This window comes from Sphaerodactylus townsendi, linkage group LG08, assembly GCF_021028975.2.
Source record: "Sphaerodactylus townsendi isolate TG3544 linkage group LG08, MPM_Stown_v2.3, whole genome shotgun sequence".
Taxonomy (NCBI): Eukaryota; Metazoa; Chordata; class Lepidosauria; order Squamata; family Sphaerodactylidae; genus Sphaerodactylus; species Sphaerodactylus townsendi.
In genome coordinates this window covers 52,841,175-52,862,820 of record NC_059432.1, presented here as the reverse complement: position 1 = coordinate 52,862,820, position 21,646 = coordinate 52,841,175, and the positions used below count along the sequence as shown (strand labels likewise).

The window sequence follows — 21,646 nt, the reverse complement described above, 5'->3', positions numbered from 1 at the left end:
AACTTGGACAAAACATACAGAGAATAGCTAAGAACATTGAAAACAGAAGTACTTTTTTGATAATGAAGAAGATGACTATTTTGGTTGAATGCCCAAACACAAGGTTTTCAAATAATTTCCTTCACATGTTCTTTTTTTAAAACACAGAGTCTCCTGTGCTGGTTAAAGGAGTACACAATTTCCCAGGATCACAAAAACCAGTCTTTGGCACACTTCTGATTGGGATTAGTTTCCAAAGTAGAAAAACACATGTTTGACTGACCTATGGCACTCCCTAACCCAACTAAGAAGAATCTCATTATATAGTCCCTGTAAACCCATGTGACCAAAAAGAAAACTTAGGGCCAGAAGGTCATAAATGTTTGTGGGGTTACAGATGGAACACGAAGGAATGTTACCTAAATTTCATTATGGTCTATATCTTTTTCAGGATAAAGATTATAGACTTTGAGAATTCATTTCCCATTTCCCAGACTATCTTGATCTAGAATGCTCCGTTTGGGTTCTAGTGCCTTGGGGACAGAACTAGGTAGGCACCATGACCCAAACGGAGCATTCTAGACAAAGACAGTCCAGGAAATGGCAGATGAATTCTCAAATTTGGTGTCACCTTTATCTTGAAAAAGGTATAGCAAGGGAACTTCTTGAAAGTTCATCAAAAAAAAATTCAGAGACTGCATAGCATATTTGCTTTCAAGAGCCAACAGTTTCCTTGAGCTATGTCCTGAGTTCAAGAACTCATAGTTCTGTGGAGGCTTAAAAGCTAAATTATACTCTTTTTCACATAAAGATATTTGTTTGGTCAGTTGTGGTGCAACAGTTGAGAAAATTGTATGTTTCCATATTAGAATATAATCCCAAACGAATATGAGTTATCATTCATTTTTATGCACTGCCTTTGTCAAAACCATTATTTTGTGCATTATTGAACATAGTACTTTGATACAAGAGCATTTATGCCATGTATTTTTACTTTCAAATGGATGGGGGTTTAGGTAGGCACTAGGGCCCAGGTGGAACATTCTATAAAAAAGAAGGTCCAGCATGTGTGGTTCTGTGGCGGAGAAATATACAATCTACTAATGTTTTTAGGTGAAACAGAGTATAACCTTTGAAGGCTTTCAGACAGTGTCCTGGGCTTGGCCAAAAATCATGATTGAAATCTGGGTAGGGCAACCTACAGTATACCAAAAAAAACAAACACCTAGAAAGTGAAAATGAAATTTAAAAATCCTGTTTTCACTCACCTTTACTTAGCATTAGGTGAAGCAGATGCTTATCTGAGCCATATACAGAAGTGGCTGCAACCTTCAGCGACTCAACAGAGTGAGTGTATTTTATTGCTAGCAGACATACACACTGAATGAGTTCACAAAATTAAATGTTATCTTGCTTGCTTGCCACTCAATACATCAATTAGTGGTTGGCAATCAGAAAAAAAAGGGGGGGATAGAAAGACAATTTGCTTGCTCCAGCGCTGTAACTAATGACTGTGTTGACAAGGTCACCATGCTAAATTGACATTGTCCATGCTATAGTCTACTCATTTTAAAAAAACCCTATCTGCATTTGTTCTGAGATGTTGCTAAAAATCTCATTAAATATCAAGCCCATAATTTTTGTTCTGGTTTGTTTCATAAGCAATTTGTTTTCAAATGAAGAATTCTGTATACTTTAATATATACAGGGAAAGTAAAGTATTATTTTCCCCAGGATTATGCATAAGAAGCCTTATTTTTGTGTTACCCAGAGTTCATTGCTGAAAGCAATTTTACGTTATTCCTCTTGTTATTGGAAACCAATTAAGATTGCTGTTCTGCTGTACTGTGTCAATGGGTCTGCACAGTTCCTATCACAATAATTGATGAAAAAAGTGTAGAGAGACTAGCCCAGACCCCAAGTTCCAGAAACTACAGGAGCAGGCTGTACATTTGCTACAGCATGTAAGGATTTACCCCGCCAAATACAGGATCAAAACTATTATTCCTTACAGAGCTAAGGGATTCCAGTACTACCCCAAACAGTTAGCCTGCTGAAAGGTAGCATCAGTTCACATATACCCAGAGACAGAAGATTTGGCTTTTCTTCCTCAAATGTAATCTTTTTTGTGCATGTAGACTCCAGCTCAGAAAGGTGATCCATGTATGAAAACCTTCCTCTACAAGCTGATCACTCCTTCTGGATGGGAAGTAGAGAAGATCAATACATGTTTTTTGAAAAATGGCTAAGAACATAGTAATAAAAGGATGGATGCAGGAAATAATTTAAAAAGAAACATGCAGCCATTTTAATATGTTCAGATTGGGTGTGCAAATAGTTTTCACTTAGGAACATCAGGTTCTATAATACATTACTTGGCTAATTATTCTGGATGTTGAAGAATCTAGTTTTTATCTTCAATTATTCTCCCCCACTCCCATTTTCACTATCTTCTCCAATTATTTATTAGCTCCCACAAGAAAGCCATGGGGGACTTGACTAGAAATGGTACTCTCTATGGGTGATTTCACACATTACATACCATGAACTTTGGATTTACAAAGCACACTCTCAACAAGCTGCTGCAACCAATTTAATTCCTGATGAGTATACCTGTATGCAGTGGCTGTCTTCAACCCCCTGAGGTGAGCTGCATTCATAAATGACATAGTTAGGGGAATCCTACATTTTATTTGGGCTTACTCCTCTGTCACTCACATTTAACATGTAAAGTGGTAAATTCTGTTGCCAGAGAATTTTAAAACATTTTTGGGAAAGCTTTTTTTTTCCAGTTTAACATTGAAAGGAAAGTTTTTTTTAAGTTACTGGGTTTGAAGTGTATACAGTTTCACCCATTTGTGTGGAGCACTTTGTGCAAGTCAGAATTCTTGGAGCGGAACAACAATCCCAAGTGACCAATCCATCCACAACATAACAATATGTTAGCAGAATGCAAACTCTGCATAATCCAAAGAGCCTGGATTCAGGCTCTACACTGTAAATAAAAGTTCTGGAAATTCAACTGCCTGAGCATATTGTGCATTTTTTGAAAAAAGTGACAAACTAGATTTACGATGATGAATTTGTGTCTTATGCAGCTGTCTCCCAATTTCAGTACAATCAAAAGCAGATCACTGTTGCTCAGGCCGCCACTACTACGTTACTTTAACTGCCACCAGAGTTCAGTATAAAGACAGTCCTTAGGACAAGTGCTGCCTGTCTGATGACATGTGAAGCTTAAAAAAAAACTTTTCACATACTGGACAAAGTAAAAAATAATCCCTTGTAGACAGTCAGTGTCAATGAATGAGAATCAAAGTGACTTGAATCATGTACAAGGGCAATATAGTAAGTAAAAACCTTTTAACCATGCAAGGCTCTGATCCCTCACATTCCTTTTCATGGCAGAGCTCCCATGAGCTCCAAGCAAACTACTAATGTGAGTTTTTTAAAAATGAAACTGAATAGTTTGCCCTGCAACTGTGAGTGCCATATAATTTAAATGAAGATATTCAGTGATAAGCTCTCCTGGGTCTACTACAGATGATCAGACGTAACACTAAATGTGTTATGTCAGTGCATGTACTGGCTTCTGTTGTCAGATATAGGTTCATTCTGTGCAAGGCTAATAGCACACATTGATCCTGACTATTGGTTACTCATTCCTTATAAATAACTAACGCTGTATACCTGCTACATAGAGATCTGCTGAAACAGCCTTTCTTTCATGATGGATATTCTTTTAAAATGGTACATGAGTCACATTCTTGTCCCCCATTATCCTATACTTAACTGTGCTCCTTTTTTACTCTTTGCATGACCATGACATAGATTTTCACAGGAGCCTGAGCATAGGAAGTGGTGGTTGCTAGCGCAATGGCGCCAATTCACCTTGTTTCACCAGATCTCGATCAGAGGTTCTAGCACCCCACAAACACATTCATGTGTATGATGCAATGCATGCCACTACAATTGAGAAGGTATCACATCTTAACAACTCCCATGAGCATGGCAGGTATAAAAAGATGGGCTTCCATGGCCTCAAGATTGCTACTTGGAAAGGACTCTCAATCCGTTTAGTCATCCCTGGTCAGATGCCTACGGCCATAAGTACATTCCACATTAAGGGTTTGAATTTCTCTAGACTGTTTCTTAATGTGATATTTCATGTGGAACTGAGATAGCAACAGGATAAGATGGGGTCAGGACAAATATTTCTAGAAGATTGAAATGCAAGGATACTAACTTGAGTGGGATCTCTAGCAGAGTCTTTCAGCATGAGACGATACAAGAACTACTTAAGTCTAGTTTGACCTCTTTTTAAAGTCTTTAACACTTGTGTTCAGAGGAGGAACATAAAGGACATAAAATGTTCAGGACATGTGAAAAAAATCAAACGATTGGGAACTCCCCCCTGGTTACAGAATGCACACCTTTACTTGAACAAAAGTCACACCTCCATTTGGAACCCTGGATGCAGGCTAGTACTTTTGTGAACACAGCAGTCTGTTGCGGCCCTTGTGGGTTCTCTGTATCGGAGCCAAGAATTAAAAAGTACATGAAGCTACATACCTTACCTCTTTCAAAGAAGTAAATATAATCAGATACTGATGTTTCTCTAGAGTAATTAAGATTCAGGTCATTTTTATTTAACGAACGATAAAATAACTAAACTCGATAATTACAATAAAGACCAATAATTGTATAGGTGGAACCTTTTAGCAAAAACAATGTTCTGGTGTGTTTTTTTAAATATATCCTCAGGAAGATAAAAGAAGTTTAGATTACAGAAACTGTCCCAGCGATAGTTTCTTGTTAAAACAGGATTGTTTTTCAACCTCTTGTTAAGGCTATATGATTGTAATCAGAAAAATAAAAGCAGCGTTCGAAAGTTTAATATCACTCTCTAGTTCTGCAGAAAATCTGAAGAAAATATGTGCATTACACTGATATATGATTTTTAATTGTTTCTCAGCAAGGGCTGTAAAACCCCTTACATATATAAACATGGAAGAGTATGCTAAAACATTGTTAGCCATCTATGAAACACGAAAAAGTTCCATAACATTCACTCTCCAGGAAGACATTCACTAAGTTACAACAGCCTGCTTTACTTGCTCCTTCAAAATTGGTTAAATTTGAAAAAAAATATATAACCAAAAAAGCATCTATTAGGAAGTAACCCATGCCAGACCCCCCTGTCTTTTCTTGGGCCTCCAGCATGCCCCAGAAGACAGCACTGTTTCCTACAGTGTGCTAGTGGCCTCCAGAGACACTTGGCAGTTGCACTAAGTCTAAGGAGACTCAAGGCTTTGCCATAGATACTTTTCATGCATTTCTGAAACAGGTCTAAAATGCACCAGAAAACAGCAGGATGTGGGTCTACTCTGGAGATGCTTCTGCCCCATCTGGAAGCTATGACTCTAGTCCAATTTCTAGCTGGGTAGGAAATCTGTCCCAGACCTACACTACAAGGACTTTGTGGGAGAGGGATACAAAAGCTGTACCATTGTACTTGCTCAGATTTCTTTCACTACAACAGAACTGCACAGGAGAACTTCCTGGTGGACTGGTCCCCAAATGAGAGAAACCAGATCCTAACAAATACAACTTCTTTTCTGGGGTAAAATTAAAATAACAGAAGAAAGAATCAAGCTTCTGAGATTTATGAGCAAACTGGAACTCCATCTCTTTGAAACACAGTGTGTCCAAAAACCTTCTAGGTTTGGAAGGTAGCACTGCATCATCAAGTATTTCACAAAGCCTCTAAATATCATAAGAAGCTTTCTTTAAAAGGAATGAAATCATGACAGTAATGATCCAGAACTATTCTTTTAGCACAGTGCCTCCATTTAGCTTCTAGAACAGGAACTTTAGAAAAACAACAGGGAACAGATCAATTTTTTCCTTTTTTCTTTATACAGGTCCTTTTGTTAAAGCAGCTACGAGGTTCCTGCTGGACGTGGGGAGAAGCAGAAGGAGAGTGCCGTGGCCATCAGCATGAGAACTGTGCTTGACCTGATGCTGATACAGGGAGCAGATGAATTCTCCGAAGACATGTGACTGATGGAACCTCCTGCCACATTCTCTTTTCCCATTGCATTCTGCAAGACACAATCACTTCTTTTGGTCACCATCAGTACTGTTATTAACACATCCTCATATATGAGAGATGCAAAGCTCTCACTACACATCACAATAAGTCAAAGTTCAAAGTCAAATACTTTTAATGGCCTATAAATAAACAAAAACATAACATCACAGCATTCCAATTAACACACGTTAGAACGATTTAAGATTACACCATTTAAAAATTTGGCCACAGCTTCCAGCACCCCATAGCAAGTCACTATCAAACTGAGACCACTAAACTTGTGTGGTACTTTTGCTCTTCCTGTCTTTGTCCTCCTCTTGCACTTGGAACTTGACTCAAAATTTTGCTCCTTTGAAAAAGCTCCAATTCATTGTTGCGTTTGAAAGCAGACACTTAAGTGAAATGGTATTTGTTCTACTCCCCCACTAGGGGTTAACTAAGGCTTAGAATCCGGGCTTGTAGGTGGAAAACAAAATCTAATGTGCTGAATTATTTAGACACTGTAGTAAACTGGAGCTTGATCAAACTAGGGATTTTTGGAATCGAGCTCGATGTGCAAAGTGAAAAGGGAGGGAGTATGAGCCTGAATGAGCATGGAAACATGTTGTGTTTGTGCATGGTCTCAGTTTAAATACAAGTTGCAAGTCAACCACAGTAAACTCAACAGAATGAAATGGTTAAAATGGCCTGGCATGACTGAAACGTTTTGGATAATATATTTAAAGAGCTATCATCAAAACAGACGTCAAATTTAAACCATTTTTAAAAACAGCATTTGCCCAGAAACAAATGGGCAGCCAGTGCAGATCTTTCAGTACTGCTACATTTTGGACCACAAAGACTGACCAACTGCATAACCGCCACCAGCTCAAGCACCTTGCAACAACAACAACAATGTTGGCCACTGGCAGGATTCCTTCTTCAGGTCAGAGCTCATGAACACTACTTTCGAGGCTGTAGGGCTGTGGTGGCGAACCTTTGGCACTCCAGATGTTATGGACTACAATTCCCATCAGGCCCTTCCAGCATGGCCATGCTGGCACATGGAGTGAGATAGGATAGAATATAGTAGTTCACTAACTTTATCCTGGAGATGCCAAAATTACGCCTCTACTGCTGTCAATAGGAATTACATCTTTCTATAAAGAGGCATTTGTCACTTCCTGGACCCATTTGACCAAACCAAATTGATATGATCACCACAATAGGCAAGGGTCAACTCTAGACACAGTGGGCCTCATATTTCTAAGCAGATTGTCCACTTTATCAGGCCTCACCAATTCAAAGTCATCCGTACAATGCATGCCAATGGCATCATGAGATAGAAAACTGTGGCATCTATGTCACAGCAACAGTGAATTATCTGCAAAACTCATTACAAAAGAATCACAGAGGACTTGCAACTTTTCAGTGTTTACATTCTCAGGAGCCTGAGGTAAGAATCCCTTCACAGCTTGGAAAAGTTCATCTGTATGGCATTGAAATGGTGTTCACTTCATTGTTATTGCTCCTACAGACTAGGTATGATATAACGATCTCAGACAGGGGTGTGCACCATTTTTCCCAGTATTTTTCAGGTTCAAGTTTAAAAGACCTGGACATTTTTGAAAAAGCCAAAAAAAGCAGAATCCCCATATGAGCTTTTCCAGAAATTTCCAGATCTTGATCTTGAAAAATTTCAAGCAGAATGCTGGGGCTTGTCTCAGCCAAACCTAGCATTCAGCTCCCCCCCCCCCCCGCCCCCCGCAGCTGAAGTGCACATGGTCTTCAGAAACAGTGGTACTGAGCTGAATGCTGGGCCCAGCTGGACCCAGCATTCAGGTCTCTGTTGCCTATCAGCCCATGCAGACTTCACAGGCAGATGGAAGGTAAGGGGGGGGGGGGGGCAGGGAGAGGCAGGGGGAGAAGGGTTCCTTCCTTTTTAAAAGGTAGTGGGGCTGAAGCGGTTCAAAAATGCCAGAAAAATTCAGCATTTTTGGGGATCCTGTTTTTTGGCTCTCTTAAATTATTGCTATTTTTAGTCCAAAAATAAACCTGACACAAGCGAAAATGGGCTGGGGGTGGGTGGGGATTTTCATTTTGGCTTTATTCAGCTGCACAGTCCTACTCTGACATGTGTTCAGTGACATTCACTTCGTATTTTCTTCCACGTGTGCTTAAAATGTCTGCCCAGCCATTTCATCACCGCAAGCTCCTTAATAAACAAAGGAGCATTTTGCATCTGCCAGAGAGAAGAGTGTGCTTTAGAGCACAGTGGCGTAGAGTCAATGGGGCGGGGGCAGTACCACGGCAGGGGTGTGGCTGGGGTGATCCAGGGTGTGGTGGGGTGGGCGCCGTGGAATCAGGGGGCTTGGCATGGTGTTCCATTGCAGGGCGGAGGTGGCTGGCACTGCAGCAGGGGCACAGGGTATGCACGTGCCCCGGGTGCAATTCCTCCTCACTCCACCCCTGGTAGAGCAATTGGCCACTATTATGGCATACAAAGAAGAGGGGAAGTGATTTTCCTCTTAAGGAACATTCTTTACAATTTGTGAAACAAAAAAATGAGAACATCCATGATATGACAGATATGGACAGTCAGTTAGTTGGTGCTATGGAGTAGTCCAAGGCTACAAGTTCCAGGTGAGAGCAAGAGAGACAAAAAATTTCAGTCAGCCTTATTCCTAGCATGGTTTAAGCACCTGTCATTTCATTTATCCCAGATCTGTATTCTGTCAGCCATAAAATCTGATCAGCTATGTTTAAAGGTCCTACTAAGAGCCATATGATTACATGTTCTTGCAGATTATGAACTAATTACATGACACCAGAGAAGGGTAATTATCATATGACCTACTAAATTATTCTTTTGCTACATGGTTGAGAGCAAATGAATATTCTTGGCATGGTTTGACACTCTTAGGTCACAATGTTTACAGTAATATGCACAACACATACAATAAGCCAAACACTTCTGAATATAATGACTATATTTGTATTAAAACAATTCTTTTGGATAGAAACACTGCTATGAACCATAATTTGGAGACTTCAGGCTTTCAACATGAACTGTCATAAATACAAAGGTGTCTAATTCAACACTGGGAAACATGCTCCTTATGGTAAATCATACACAAGGCCAGAGCCCATATACAGCAGTCCAGTTGAAGCAAATAATTCGTAGTTCACACACACAATCTCCTTATTCACTAATCTTGCCATTTTTCTTCATATATTGTAATTACTATTCCTTTGGCCACTCACACCATTCCCATTGCAGGCAAGAGGAAAATTGTGTTGTGACTCTGAGGAAAGGGAGACAGGAAACAGCACCTGAGTTGGTCAGAGTACCAAGTCAAAGGAATGCGCTGACTGAGGAATGCACTGCAGCTCAGGGCACATCCCATGTGCTACATTAGTCTCTGTTTCAACTCTGGGCCTATTTGGGCAAGATTGGCAGATAAATAATAAATGGGAACGAAGTCTGAAGCCTTTGCCTGACTGTACAGCCTTGGCTGACAGGAGTGTGGGGTTTAACGTCCTTTGCCAACACCCATATTCTACAGATTTTGGTCAATCCGAACTGGATATACAACAGTGTCACCCAAGTAAACTTTGCCTGGAAAAGGTTCTGAAATAATATTCAAAATAATATATATGATATCCAGAATTATGGCAATGCTCTTACCCCAGACATACAGAATTCCGTCGCTACAGATTCATTGAAGTTCTGGTTTGGTAACTGTGGAAAAATGTACACATTAGTACATACACATATTTTCTCCATAATATTTAGAATAGCATCACTAAATTGATTTTAGAGAACATAGAGCATCTTCCCACCACTCACTTGGTATGGCTTCAATAATACATACACTGAACTACATACACTGGAAAGAATGGGTCTTAACAGTCACCTGTTTTACCTCTTTTAACCAATCTAATAACATTGTAGGTGGTTTTGTTATGGTACCCAATTGGTCATTTCTGGTCATTTCTCTCAGTTCTTGAGCTCAGTTAGCACATCCAACAATATCTTATGGTTCCATATCATTATTTTTTGCCACCGTTTTCAAAGCAGAAATGAAAATTTCAAACCTTGAAACACTAAATGCAAAAGATTGTATGAACAGTGTATGTGAATGTGAAATCAAAGACAGATAGGCAGAAGATTCTGATAACCTTTTGGCTCTTCTGTTTGAGCTCTCTAGCCTAAAGGTAGTACCCCCCCCCCCCCAACTCAGAAAGCAGAATCCTTCATGTGCCAGCCCACATCTATTCCACATGACAGCTCTTTAAGAGATTAACTTCTCCATCAGCAGCAGATATGATCAGGATGTGCACATTTTTAAAAATCCTGTCTTCTGTGCAAAGAGGACTATTTTCAAATCACCCTGCAAAGTGGCTTGCTCCAAAGAACACTGTGCTACTTACAACACTACTATTTCCATCTGGCCTTCTGTCAAGTACATTGCAACTTTGGTAAACAGGATCTTCTCTGCCTCCTGCTGCCCTTTCCATATCTGCAGTACAGACACTGAGGTAGCATTCACGCCTTGATTTAACTTACACCTTGATTCTCTTCACCAGTTTAGTTAGATGATTGGAACTGTATTTAATCTTTGTAAGACAAAACATGTTCTATGCACAGGAAAATAGATACTTTCAGTTGGGGAAAAATCTGCATGTGAAAAATCCTCTTCAATTAGTTTTTCAGTCTGAGATGCAAAGCACATTGCAATAGTGATCTCAGCAAAAATAGTAAACATAATAACTACCAGAGTTATTCAAAGGAAAGGAAGATGCATTCTTACTTCTTTACTTCTGTAAAGCAAAACTTTCAGAGAAAAAATCAGCACCAATACATGCCAAGTTTCAAATTGGAAGAGTACATTTTACTGCTGAGTTACAAACCTGTAAAAAGAGGATATAATGGAAAAGCTGGCATGGGCTGTAGTACTGCAGTTCAACAGTCTGTCACTAAATCATAGGTAATGGAATACACACACACACACACACACACGCACGTATACACACTCTGTGGAAAAAGCATGATATCCAATAATTGTATCCTAAGACCAAATCATTTTTTGCCCCAGATGCACAACTTCTAGACAAAGAGGAGCTGTTAATTGTAGGGCAAGAAAAATTAAGCTTTGTACAAGTGCTTGAATACTCATCAAACTCACTAATGCACATATTAATTGCTGGGTTCAAACATAACAGAAAACCATGGATAGATTCAGATTGTTAAGAAAAATTCAAATACTTGAATTTGATAAATGTTGGCTTCCTTGCATCCACACTTTCCCCCACCTCCCCTACAAAGACCCAGCTGGTATACAACAGGGGTTAGGTCAGCGCTGGGGGAAAAGTCAAGATTAATCCAGAATATCTGATTTTGTACATCATGCAAAACCATCGTTGAGACTAATGGTAATTAATAAATGAACTTCAAAACATGGGCCGTTTCTGCACGGCCAAATAACAGTCCCCTAGGGACAGAAAAAACGCCGGCCCTAGGGTACTGTTCGCAAAGGAGGTGCTGCTGCAATGCAGCAGTGTCTTCCTGGTCACCTCCAAGTGGTGCAAAGGTGTTGCTTTCAATGAGCGAGGTTTTTGAAAAGCAGCGTCTTCCCGCCAGCACGGTGTGAACTGCACCTGTGGGAAGACACTGCTTTTCCCGACCCCTCCACTGACCTTCCTATCCAGTGCTGCTCTGGAGGGCTGGAGGGACATGCCCACGCTGCCCTCCGACCCCTGGAGGCAGCACTGGATGAGAAGGTCAGTGGAGGGGATGACCTGGAGGCCAAAATTTATGCTGGTGGAGATGCGTTTCCGCTGCCGTGTGGAAAGGGCCATGTTTTCAGATTCTGACATGATACAATCTAGTAAAAAACTGTGAATTTTTCTATGAGGCTAAAGTTGGTCTAATTAAAAGCCATGCATCTATAAATCATGTGAACTCAGTAAATAATCATGCAATGCAAAATTCTGTAAGCCGATGTGTGCAATGTGGTTGAAACAAACGAACAAAAAAACCAACTATCAGGTCAAAATCTCAACATCTATATTGCATTGGGAAGGAAGATTAGTCTTATTTGATACCCCCTAACCCCAGTCTTGCAGGCCCTTTTCCAAAGACAGTCCTACAATTCTCATATAGTATGGCCAAACAGGCCACTCCTTATATGTACAAAAGGAGAAAAAGCTCAGACTCCACATATGGCATGAAGTTTCTTTATTTTCCTTAGCACATACTTAACTATGAAAAATATTGATTGCACTGAAACTAATGCTGGTTTTAAATGGATCACATCTGCCAATTCAGTTATCAGTCTTCAAATTAACATTCATGTCTACACACAGCAGAGTTGAAATGGAAACACTTTCTACAAAACAACAGTGAAAGTACCTCTCCTTTCAGAAAGTTTTAGTGATAGCATCTAATGGAGGGGAAAATATGTTCAGTCAGGTAGAAGAGGGCAATCCATTGTCTCTTTGGCTATAGTCGCTCATATAACGTGCCCAGGAAGTACTACCCCCTTTTAAATCAGCTTCATTACTCTAAGTACAGAGGTCAGTAACCCTTTACTCATAAACAAAATATGGCTTTTTACAAAGCCACATGTGACTCTGTGAGCATGCCATAGGATAGAGCATTTGAAGGAGGCCAAAAATGTGGCTGTCCATGATGGCACTGGCACAACCATGGACTATAACAGTGGTTAGCAAAGGTAGCGTAAGTTTGGTGTAAGAGAGAAGATTCTTGAACTGCTCGTGTGGCTAGTAGAGAATGCTTCCCCCTGAATTGGCTTCTCTGCGAAGATGTGGATTTATCGAGTTGCTCATATATTTTTGCATGGAACCTGGCAAAGATGGTGAGATGCCATAAAATGTGGGTGAGCAAGTTCTTCTAGCTCCAGCCGCGAGAAGCTGCCCTTTGATGTTGAGGGTTCTTTGTTTCAGCATTCTATGTGCTTGTTTCTCTTCTAGCAAAAGTTGGTCAAAAGATGCAGATATTTCATGCTTGCTTGTTTAAATATACTACCCATGGCTCAAACAAGAGGTAGATATCATAACATCTAGTGGTAGGATTCAAATAATTTAACAACCGGTTCTGTTGGTGGAATTTGAATAATTTAACAGCTGGTTATTTACAAGCACCATTGTAACAACTGGTTCTCCCGAAGTGGTGCGAACCGGCTGAATCCCACCACTGATAACATCCCATTGCAAAACAGAACTTGTTCCTGTGCAGCAGGTCTACCTGAAACATCAGAGCATATGCTTCTCTACTGTAAAGATTTTGCAGACTATCGCTTGCTCGATCTTGAAGCCATCTTAAAGAAGTATACACGGAAATCAGACAAAGAAAAAGTTGCATACTTGCTCAGTGACGTATACTTTCACACTACAGAGTTAGTTGCTAGGTTTTTAATAAAAGCTTTTGGACTCAGAGAGAAGCCCTTCTGTAAGTTTTAGCCACTTGGGTTTTAATTTAAGTGTATACTATTATCATTTATCTTATGTCACTAAAAGCCTGTATTATGCGTTGTGCTCTGTATATTACATAAGGGCAAGAATAAAATATGGCCACTTAGTTCTGAAAATTTCCATGCTCAATCTGATGGGATAGTATTTGCATCCTGCTGGATGGGTTAGGTCTGGAAGCATGTGAACGAGTAATTTCTTTTCCACTTGAACTTGTGAACATGGATCAATATCCTTATGGACTAGCATTGGATGTGTTTTACTAAATCGGTTTGTTCAATAACTGTAATGTTTTAATGTGCCATTAAAGGCTTTTGTTTTTTGTTTGTTGTTAATCGGCTTCTCTACTGATCCATGCTCCTGGCCCAAAATCCTGACTCAGAATTTTGCTCCCTTCTCCAGGCTTTGTTCAAGTTTTTTTTAAGTCACACAAGAAAAGCCAATGTGTTGCTTTTCCCCACTTTAAATGGGGTGGGAAAAGTGGTTTAGGAGTGCTCTTAAGCAGGTATCTTCAGAGGTATTTCTCATTATTTGCTGGGCAGCCTTTGACTTGTCTAACATAGAATTCTTGTGGTGCAAACTTTTCAGCTATTGAGACTAAAAATAAGTTGAGGTATGTTTTGGATAATTAGTGAAAGAGAGGAAAATGAATCAGTTTCCAAAAAGGGGTTTGTAGGTTTGGGCACTGTTGAAATACAGGCAGCATGTTTTAAATTCTGGTTCATAAATGATCAAAAAGTCAATGACTTTGCTGAGCTACTTTTTCATGATAGCTTTCATATTAAATGAAAAAAAAGGCTTATGGAATTAAAGCAATCATGATTAACGCAAGTCTGCAAGGTGAATGGATAAATTAGTTCAGTGTAATGAAACAAAATCAAACAATTGAATGATAATTCTGTTAGAACACATGAATCTGCTTTATACTGTATCAGATCCTTGGTCTATTGATGTCTGTATTATCTACTCAGTCTGGAAGCAGTTCTCCAGTGTCTCAGGCGGAGGTCTTTCTCACTGCCTGCTACCTAGTCCGTTTAACAAGATATGCCAGGGACTGAATCTGGGACTTGCTGCATGCCAAACAGATGCTTTGCCACTGAGCCACAGACCCTCCCAGCCATTTTGTTATATTATGGGAAAAAAGCAGCAGTTTTGTGTATGAAATTCATGCAGACTATTATGTTTGTAGTTACTTCACACACACAGGATTAAAATACTGTATTCAGTGGTAAAATCTGTGTACAAAGTTTTGGAAAACTTAAAAGCAAGGAATGCAAAACTGAATAATTTCCTCATCCATGTGGGAAACGTACAGCTCAATTCGGATGAGGTGGGGCCAAACATGCATAGGGAGCAGTGGAGGGCTGTGCCAATGTGTTTGCCCCCTCCACCGGTGCAGGGAACACTCTGCCAGTGGAAAGAGCAAAGGCGCTGGCCACCCCTCTGCTCCACAGTGGTGAAGCCCAAAGTCAGGGCCGCAGCAGAGTTGCACTAGCGTGAGGAGGGGGATTTTCCTGGGGGTGAAGCCAATGTTAGTTGTTCCAGCCTAGGAACCTCAGCACCTGGAACCCACAGACTTATGCTTGTGTTGCCTATGGGGCAATTAAGTAGTGGGAGAGGTTTTTTTGTTTTCTTTCCTTTTGGAGCTGCCAAAGGTTCCTTTGGATGTGTTGTAGCAATGCCTTCACCACACTGCCTTCAGCCACTCCCACAACTGGATTGCACTATTGGTTCATCAGTTCAACATGGTTAGTTTGTGTGTTTAAAGTCTTAATTCAGTCAACAGAGATTCAAATTTCTACACAAAACCCCAAAGCCTGGAACAAAAAACAAAACAAAACCCATTCTGAACACAGCAGGAGCTGAGGTAAGGTGAAGAGTTCAGCAAATTAAACTGAAACAGAGTGTTTCCTGCTGGATCAGAGACCTCCATATCAAGCCTTCCTTTATCCATGGACCTCTCTGCCCAAAGTCTGCTGGGTTTGCACCTATTTTTTTTTAAGAAAGCCTTTTCCTGGCATAGTGGAGGCAATTAACCTGTTCCTGTCTGTCTGATACCTGGTCATTAATGTCATTAGGTCTCTGTCTGCTAAAAAAAATACAGACCGACCTTTTAAAGCAAATTTCCAATTGCTGTCTTTTTCTCTGACGTGCCTAACATCGTACTGCAATCTGCATATCAGGCTGACTGTGCAGAACGTTTGGCTGCTAAGCTGTTTTGAATATCATTGCTGTATGTTTTCCATTTTAAGAGAAATACTTTTTTAAAAAATTGAACTTTTTAAAAAAAATTCTGTATTGTCTCTCCAAGGAACCTGTCTGAGGCAGCTTACAAAACAGGACACAATCAAAATATACAGCAGTGTAAGTTACTAATTAAAACTCAGAGCATAAAAACATACAACTTGGAGAGGCTTGAAAATTAGTGTTGTGTATTGCAGTCCAAAAGCAGACTATAAAATGTTAAAAATCAACCCTTAAAAAGGTTTACCCAGTTAAAAGCCTGGGTAAAAAGTAGTGTTTTGGCCTGCTGCCTAAAAGAGAGCAGTTGCCAGGTGAGCCACAAGGGGAGGAGCATTCCACAGGCAAGGTGACACTGCTAAAAAAAGTCTTGTCTCTGTGGTTGCCACTTGCCCCACCTGGAGGGAAGGGCACAGAGCTCAGGGGTTGTAAGGAGGACCTGAACTGGTGGGCTGGGCATATCAGAAGACCTGGACAGGCTTCAAGTACCTTGGTCTTAAGGGTGGTAAAGATAAAAATAGCACTTTGAATATAAGCCAGAGGGTAAACAAAAGTACAATCACTAACATCCTGTCTAAAACTGACATTCAGCCAAAGTTGGCAAACACTTTCTCAAGAAAGCCTTCCTGTAAGCCCATTCTGAAAAGAGGGAAAATTTCCTACTTGAAAAGACACCTTGTTCCAGAGAGTTCCAATTACTACCGAAAATGCACTGGAATGGGCTGCTGCTAGGGCTGACAACTCTGAGTTAGGAAATTCGTGGAAACTTTGGAGATGGAGTCTGGAAAGGGCAGAGTTTGGGGAGGGACCTCAGCAGGATATAATACCATAGAGATCAACCTCCAAAGCAGCCATTTTCTTCAGAGGAAATGACCTTTATGGTCTGGAGATCAGCTGTAGTAGAAGGAGATATCCAGGTCTTTCTGGCAACCATAGTTGCTGTCTATCTATCCCTGGAACATGCAATTGCTGGGAAAAGCACAATGATTGTTGCAGGAACAAACTCCAGATTCATATATACCTAGTTGGAGCCATGCATTGCTTCTGTGCCAGAAGGCATGGCAGATGGTATATCAGAAGTTGTCTCATTGTACTGAATTAGCTTTTTGGACTAACCGATCATTAAAAGTTCCTCTTGGGATATGGTCTTTCCTTTAGTTACTGGATATCCTCCCCTGAATGTTTGGCTATAGAAAGTCAAAAGCAGGCTTCTTTATTCCACAGTCATCGGCTGGCTAACCAAATCCTTGAAATATTCATAGATAACAATGCTGCACACTCTTTTTGGTTTCAAGCCTTTATGACAGAGATTCACAATGCAACCAACCAGTTTTCTTAACAGCAGGACATAAACAATAAACAGCAAAATGCATTTGACTGTAAAAATGCAATCAGCTTAACTCTTTTACTCTTACTAAACACCAGCTGCATCTATCCCACTTGTCAATAGTGTTTTCTTATTAGCCCAGTGATCCAACAATGTGCTGCAATATAAATTACTTTCAACTGGGAAAACAAGCAAAGTGCATTCAGAAGCAGAGACCACTAAAAGAAGGATTCAAACCAGCATGTCAGTCCTATGTACCCAACCACTCCATGTCTAGCTGCAATGCTCTTTAACCTGTCAGTCAATCAGCATTGGTTCCCATCTCTACACCATTGTCCAGCACTTTAGTTGCTGAATCAGCTGTCTGGAAAATTACAATTGGAGCATGAAAATTATCTGTGGTCAGTTTGTCTAAGATTGTAATTGTCTGCAGATTCCACCCACAACAGTCCCAAAGGAATTCCAAAGCATTTCCACAACTCAAACATTTGCACTGGAATTGGTCAGTAAAACCTCCATCCCATGACACAGTCCTAACCACCATTACTGTTGAATCTTTAACCACTACCTGCCTGATATCCCATGACACCACATTACTGGCTGAAAGAAACACCAGTCCTCCAATGATTTCTGATGAAGGTTAAAACAGAAAATGTGAAAGAAAGATTATAGCTTTCAAGAAGTCAAAAGTAATCACTACAGGAGAATTATGCAACTTAAAGGTTGATGATTAAGACATTGAAAATTGTTCACAATTTTTGGTTTCTTGGAGTCATCCTCAGTCAAAAGGGAGACTGCAACCAAGAAATCACAAGGAGATTGAGACTGGGAAGGGCATCTATGAAGGATCTAGAAAAGGTGTAAGAATGTGTTGGTGGCAACCAAGATCAAGTTAATTCATGCCATATTCTGTGTTACTAAGTATGGGAGTGAAAGTTGGACAACGAAGAAAATCGACAGGAAGAAAGTTGATTCTTTGGAAATATAGTGAGGCTTTTTTTCCAATTCAGTTTTTCACTTTGTACTTTGAAATCAAAATCCAAAACATATACAAAGACATAAGTTGACCAAATTGTAAGGTACTTATTTCATAGAGACTTCCAGTTTCTTCTGCAACAAATTTTAACCCTTAAAACCCACACTGTTAGCATTATTAATTTTTCAGAAATCTCACTTATCTCTATTGAATCTTGTTTCAACAGTCCTTAACCTTCAAAACAACTAGTCATGAAGTTATTTTCCTTCTGTTTTGTCTAGATATTCTATCAAGGGTTTCCAACTTTCCATTAACTGGCTATTGGATCTTACTTTAACAGTCCTTTGAAATGCAGTGTTGGTGGAAAGTTTTATGGATACCATGGACTGCCAAAAGATGTTAGGGAGTTCTAGATCTAATCTAGTCTCTACGGTCTCTAGAAGCTAAACTGAGGCTATAGTACTTTGGTCACATCATGACAAGACAAGAGTCACTGGAAAAGCAACAATGTTAGGAACAGCTGAAGGCAGCAGAAAAAGAGGAAGATCCAACATGAGATTGATTGGGTTTATAAAGCAAGACCTGAGCAAGGCTGTTAATGAGAGGACATTTTGGAGGACATAGGGTCACCATAATATAGAAGCAACTTGATGGCACTTAACACACACAGAGAATTAAGCATAAGTGGAAGGACCATGATGCAGCGGCAGAGCACAAGCTTTGAATGCTGAATCACTTGAATTTAATTCAAACATTCTAAGGTATTCTAATGTTGCAATCTCTTTGGATTGCAATATACTTTGAATAGTGACCAGCACTCTTTAAAAAAGTCAAATGTTTGAAAATGTTGGCAAAAACATAAACACCAAGACAACTTCAGCAAGAAAGAAGAGACTCTGAGAATTAACAAAGCTTGGCTACCAGTACTTAAAAAATTGACTGATAACCCCACCTGCAATACAATGCACTCACTAGACACAGTGTGTAACAGACTTCTCTCTGTGATATACCTCTGAAGATGCCAGCTACAGATGCAGGCAAAACATTAGGAACAAGATCTCCCAGACCACGGCCACGCAGCCCGGAAAACCCACCACAACAATTTAATCTGGCTGTGAAAGTCTTCGACAATACAACAGAATCCAAATTAACAGATTTCTTAGGCCCATAGATACATACTTTGGAGTAAGCCTTACTGTGTAAATCATTTCCAATTAAAGATGCATAGAATTGGGTTCCTGGTTGCAATCCTGAACACATTTATTCATAAGTAACAACCATTGTTAACAGGATCTTATTTTGTCCAGCATGGTGCCCTACCCCAAAAAACCTCTTTCCCAATTAATTTCTTAGGCCCCTTCTGCACATGCAAAATAATGCGTTTTCAAACCACTTTCACAACTGTTTGCAAGTGGATTTTGCTGTTCCGCACAGCTTCAAAGAGAACTGAAAGCAGTTTATAAGTGCATTATTCTGCATGTGCGGAATGAGCCTTAGTAAGATCCATTTATACCATTCCTGTCTACCAGATTATTCCATACATGTCAACCTTACGCATCCTTCACAAGTTCAAAGAAACTGTAAGTTTCCAAGCATACCATGTATGTATGTACTTTCCTGTCACTGCTGTCTGATTTTTAGCATCATTGTAATTTTCTATGCTTGGTATACTGTTGCATGTATTTCTGCTTTGCAGTCTTGTTCCTTTGGTTGCTTCTAGCCCCAAATCACCACTTATGGTTATCATTCCTGAGTTAACCTCTGCACTAATTTTGCAAATGTCCATTTTATACTCTGAAGAGGCACACATACTTTTTGTGCAAAACAGCTTATGGGGGCTACAATGTATCAAACTGTATGTTTGTATTGCTGGTGGAACACCATAACAAAGATTGACAATTGACAAAAGATGATTACTCTCGTCTTTCCGTCGCTTGGCACTATGTCCAAGGCAAGTGGCTGTTGCAAAGGGTAAATTCCATGTCATTCATTGTTTTTTTCTAGAGCATGTTGTGGTCAGCACTAAAATACGCCCTGGTCCCTTCCCTCTTGGCAGCTCAGCATTACTGAGCAGAACTTGTCAAAGAATGATTTATTCATTTAAAGTATGTGCCCCAATATAACCTCTTACACTAGCCAGCTAGGGGTTAGCATCATTTTTAGCCACTTATTCACTTGATTCAAATGAAGTTGCAGAACTTTATGCTTCCTATTTTTGGTGGATTTTATGCCATACCACAATATGACCTTTTCTTAAAATGTATTTGCCTCCAGCTAACATTTTTGCATAAAGGCAGACAAAGAAGAAATCAGAACAGTAAAAGCAGTTGTGGAATTCCTTTTACTAGCTTAATATCTCAGCAGCTTAGGCTGACTGGGTTTTTTATTCCAAATATAAAACTGAACAGCCACACTCTCATAAATTGAGTTGCTTGGGATTTTATTATGTGGTTCTCTCCTCCCCAAGGAGTGAAGATGTTTAGAAGATTTGTTTCCAACTATGGCCTTATAGTATTTCTGCAGATCTATTTGTTTCACAAGTATACAGAGTGAATAGAAACAGATGCAAAATAGGAAGAACCAGTGGTCCAAGAAATATAAACCATGCACAACTATCTCAAAAAGATCCAAAAAGATTGTTTCAGCATTTCTACAAATGTAGTAGTTCCTACCCTATCTAATCTGAAGCTGCTTTTCTGTCATCTTCTTCATCGTCTTCTGGCACCCTCGGCCCTCATCGACATGGCCAAGGAAAGTGGGGGGGCACAAAATTGACCCCCCATGTGACCAGGAAGACAGCACGGAAGTCCTGCTGCCTTGTCGTCTTCTGGCACCCACGGCCCTACACATGTCTTCATCGACAAGGCCAAGAACTCTGGCCAAGGAAGCCAGTGGACCCCCCAAGTCTCACCCCCCTCTTGGCTGCTGGCTCCCCTCCAACCCCTGCTCCCCTCTCGGCTGCTGGCTCCGAAGCAACTAGAAGGCTCCATGCTGGGACCTTTGCTTTTATAAGCTTGGGGGCATGGCCCCGCCCCTGCCCCTTGGGGGTGTGGCCCTACCCCCAAGTTTATAAAAGCAAAGGCCCCAGCACGGAGCCTTCCCGTTGCTTCTGTCCTCCCCAAAGGGGAGGGCAGAAGGGATTGCTGACTGCCGGCTCGGAGCGGGCCTTGGGGGATGGGCCCTGCTGTAGGCCCCACCCCAGGCATAGTCGGGGGAGGCACCCGGAGAACAGATGTCTCCGGGTGCCATTTTCATCCAGTACGTCTCTGCATGGAGGCCAAACGGGATTTCCCTAGAACAAGTCTCATTCTATAAATATCTAGGTGTTGCCTTTTAAACTTCACATTCCAGGAATTCAAATTCCATATGAAACATACCTCAATGAATGCACAGAAAAACGCATTCAGAATTTTTTCTGGCATAAAGGCGGCTGTTACATTCCAGTTGCTGTTAAGTTATTCAAACCAAGACCCTTACCCAGCGGCTATACGGGGCCCCAGTAAGCATCACTGGTAATTCTCGTAGTAAGGAGTGGATATTGTCTAAATTCCTGGGA

The 21,646-nt window shown here is 40.4% G+C and overlaps 1 protein-coding gene across 1 annotated transcript in view; it reads right to left on the bottom strand.

The window, feature by feature from the left end:
- Positions 1 to 4,296: 4,296 nt before the first annotated feature.
- GFRA1 (GDNF family receptor alpha 1) overlaps positions 4,297 to 21,646 on the bottom strand; it is a 258,054-nt gene continuing 240,704 nt past the window's right edge. The window contains exons 8-9 of the mRNA XM_048506187.1: positions 9,741 to 9,794; positions 4,297 to 6,083 (exon numbers count right to left, since the gene is read on the bottom strand). Of these exons, the coding sequence (XP_048362144.1) occupies positions 5,922 to 6,083; positions 9,741 to 9,794 (216 nt within the window). The 3' untranslated portion in view covers positions 4,297 to 5,921. The remainder of the gene's footprint in view (positions 6,084 to 9,740; positions 9,795 to 21,646) is intronic.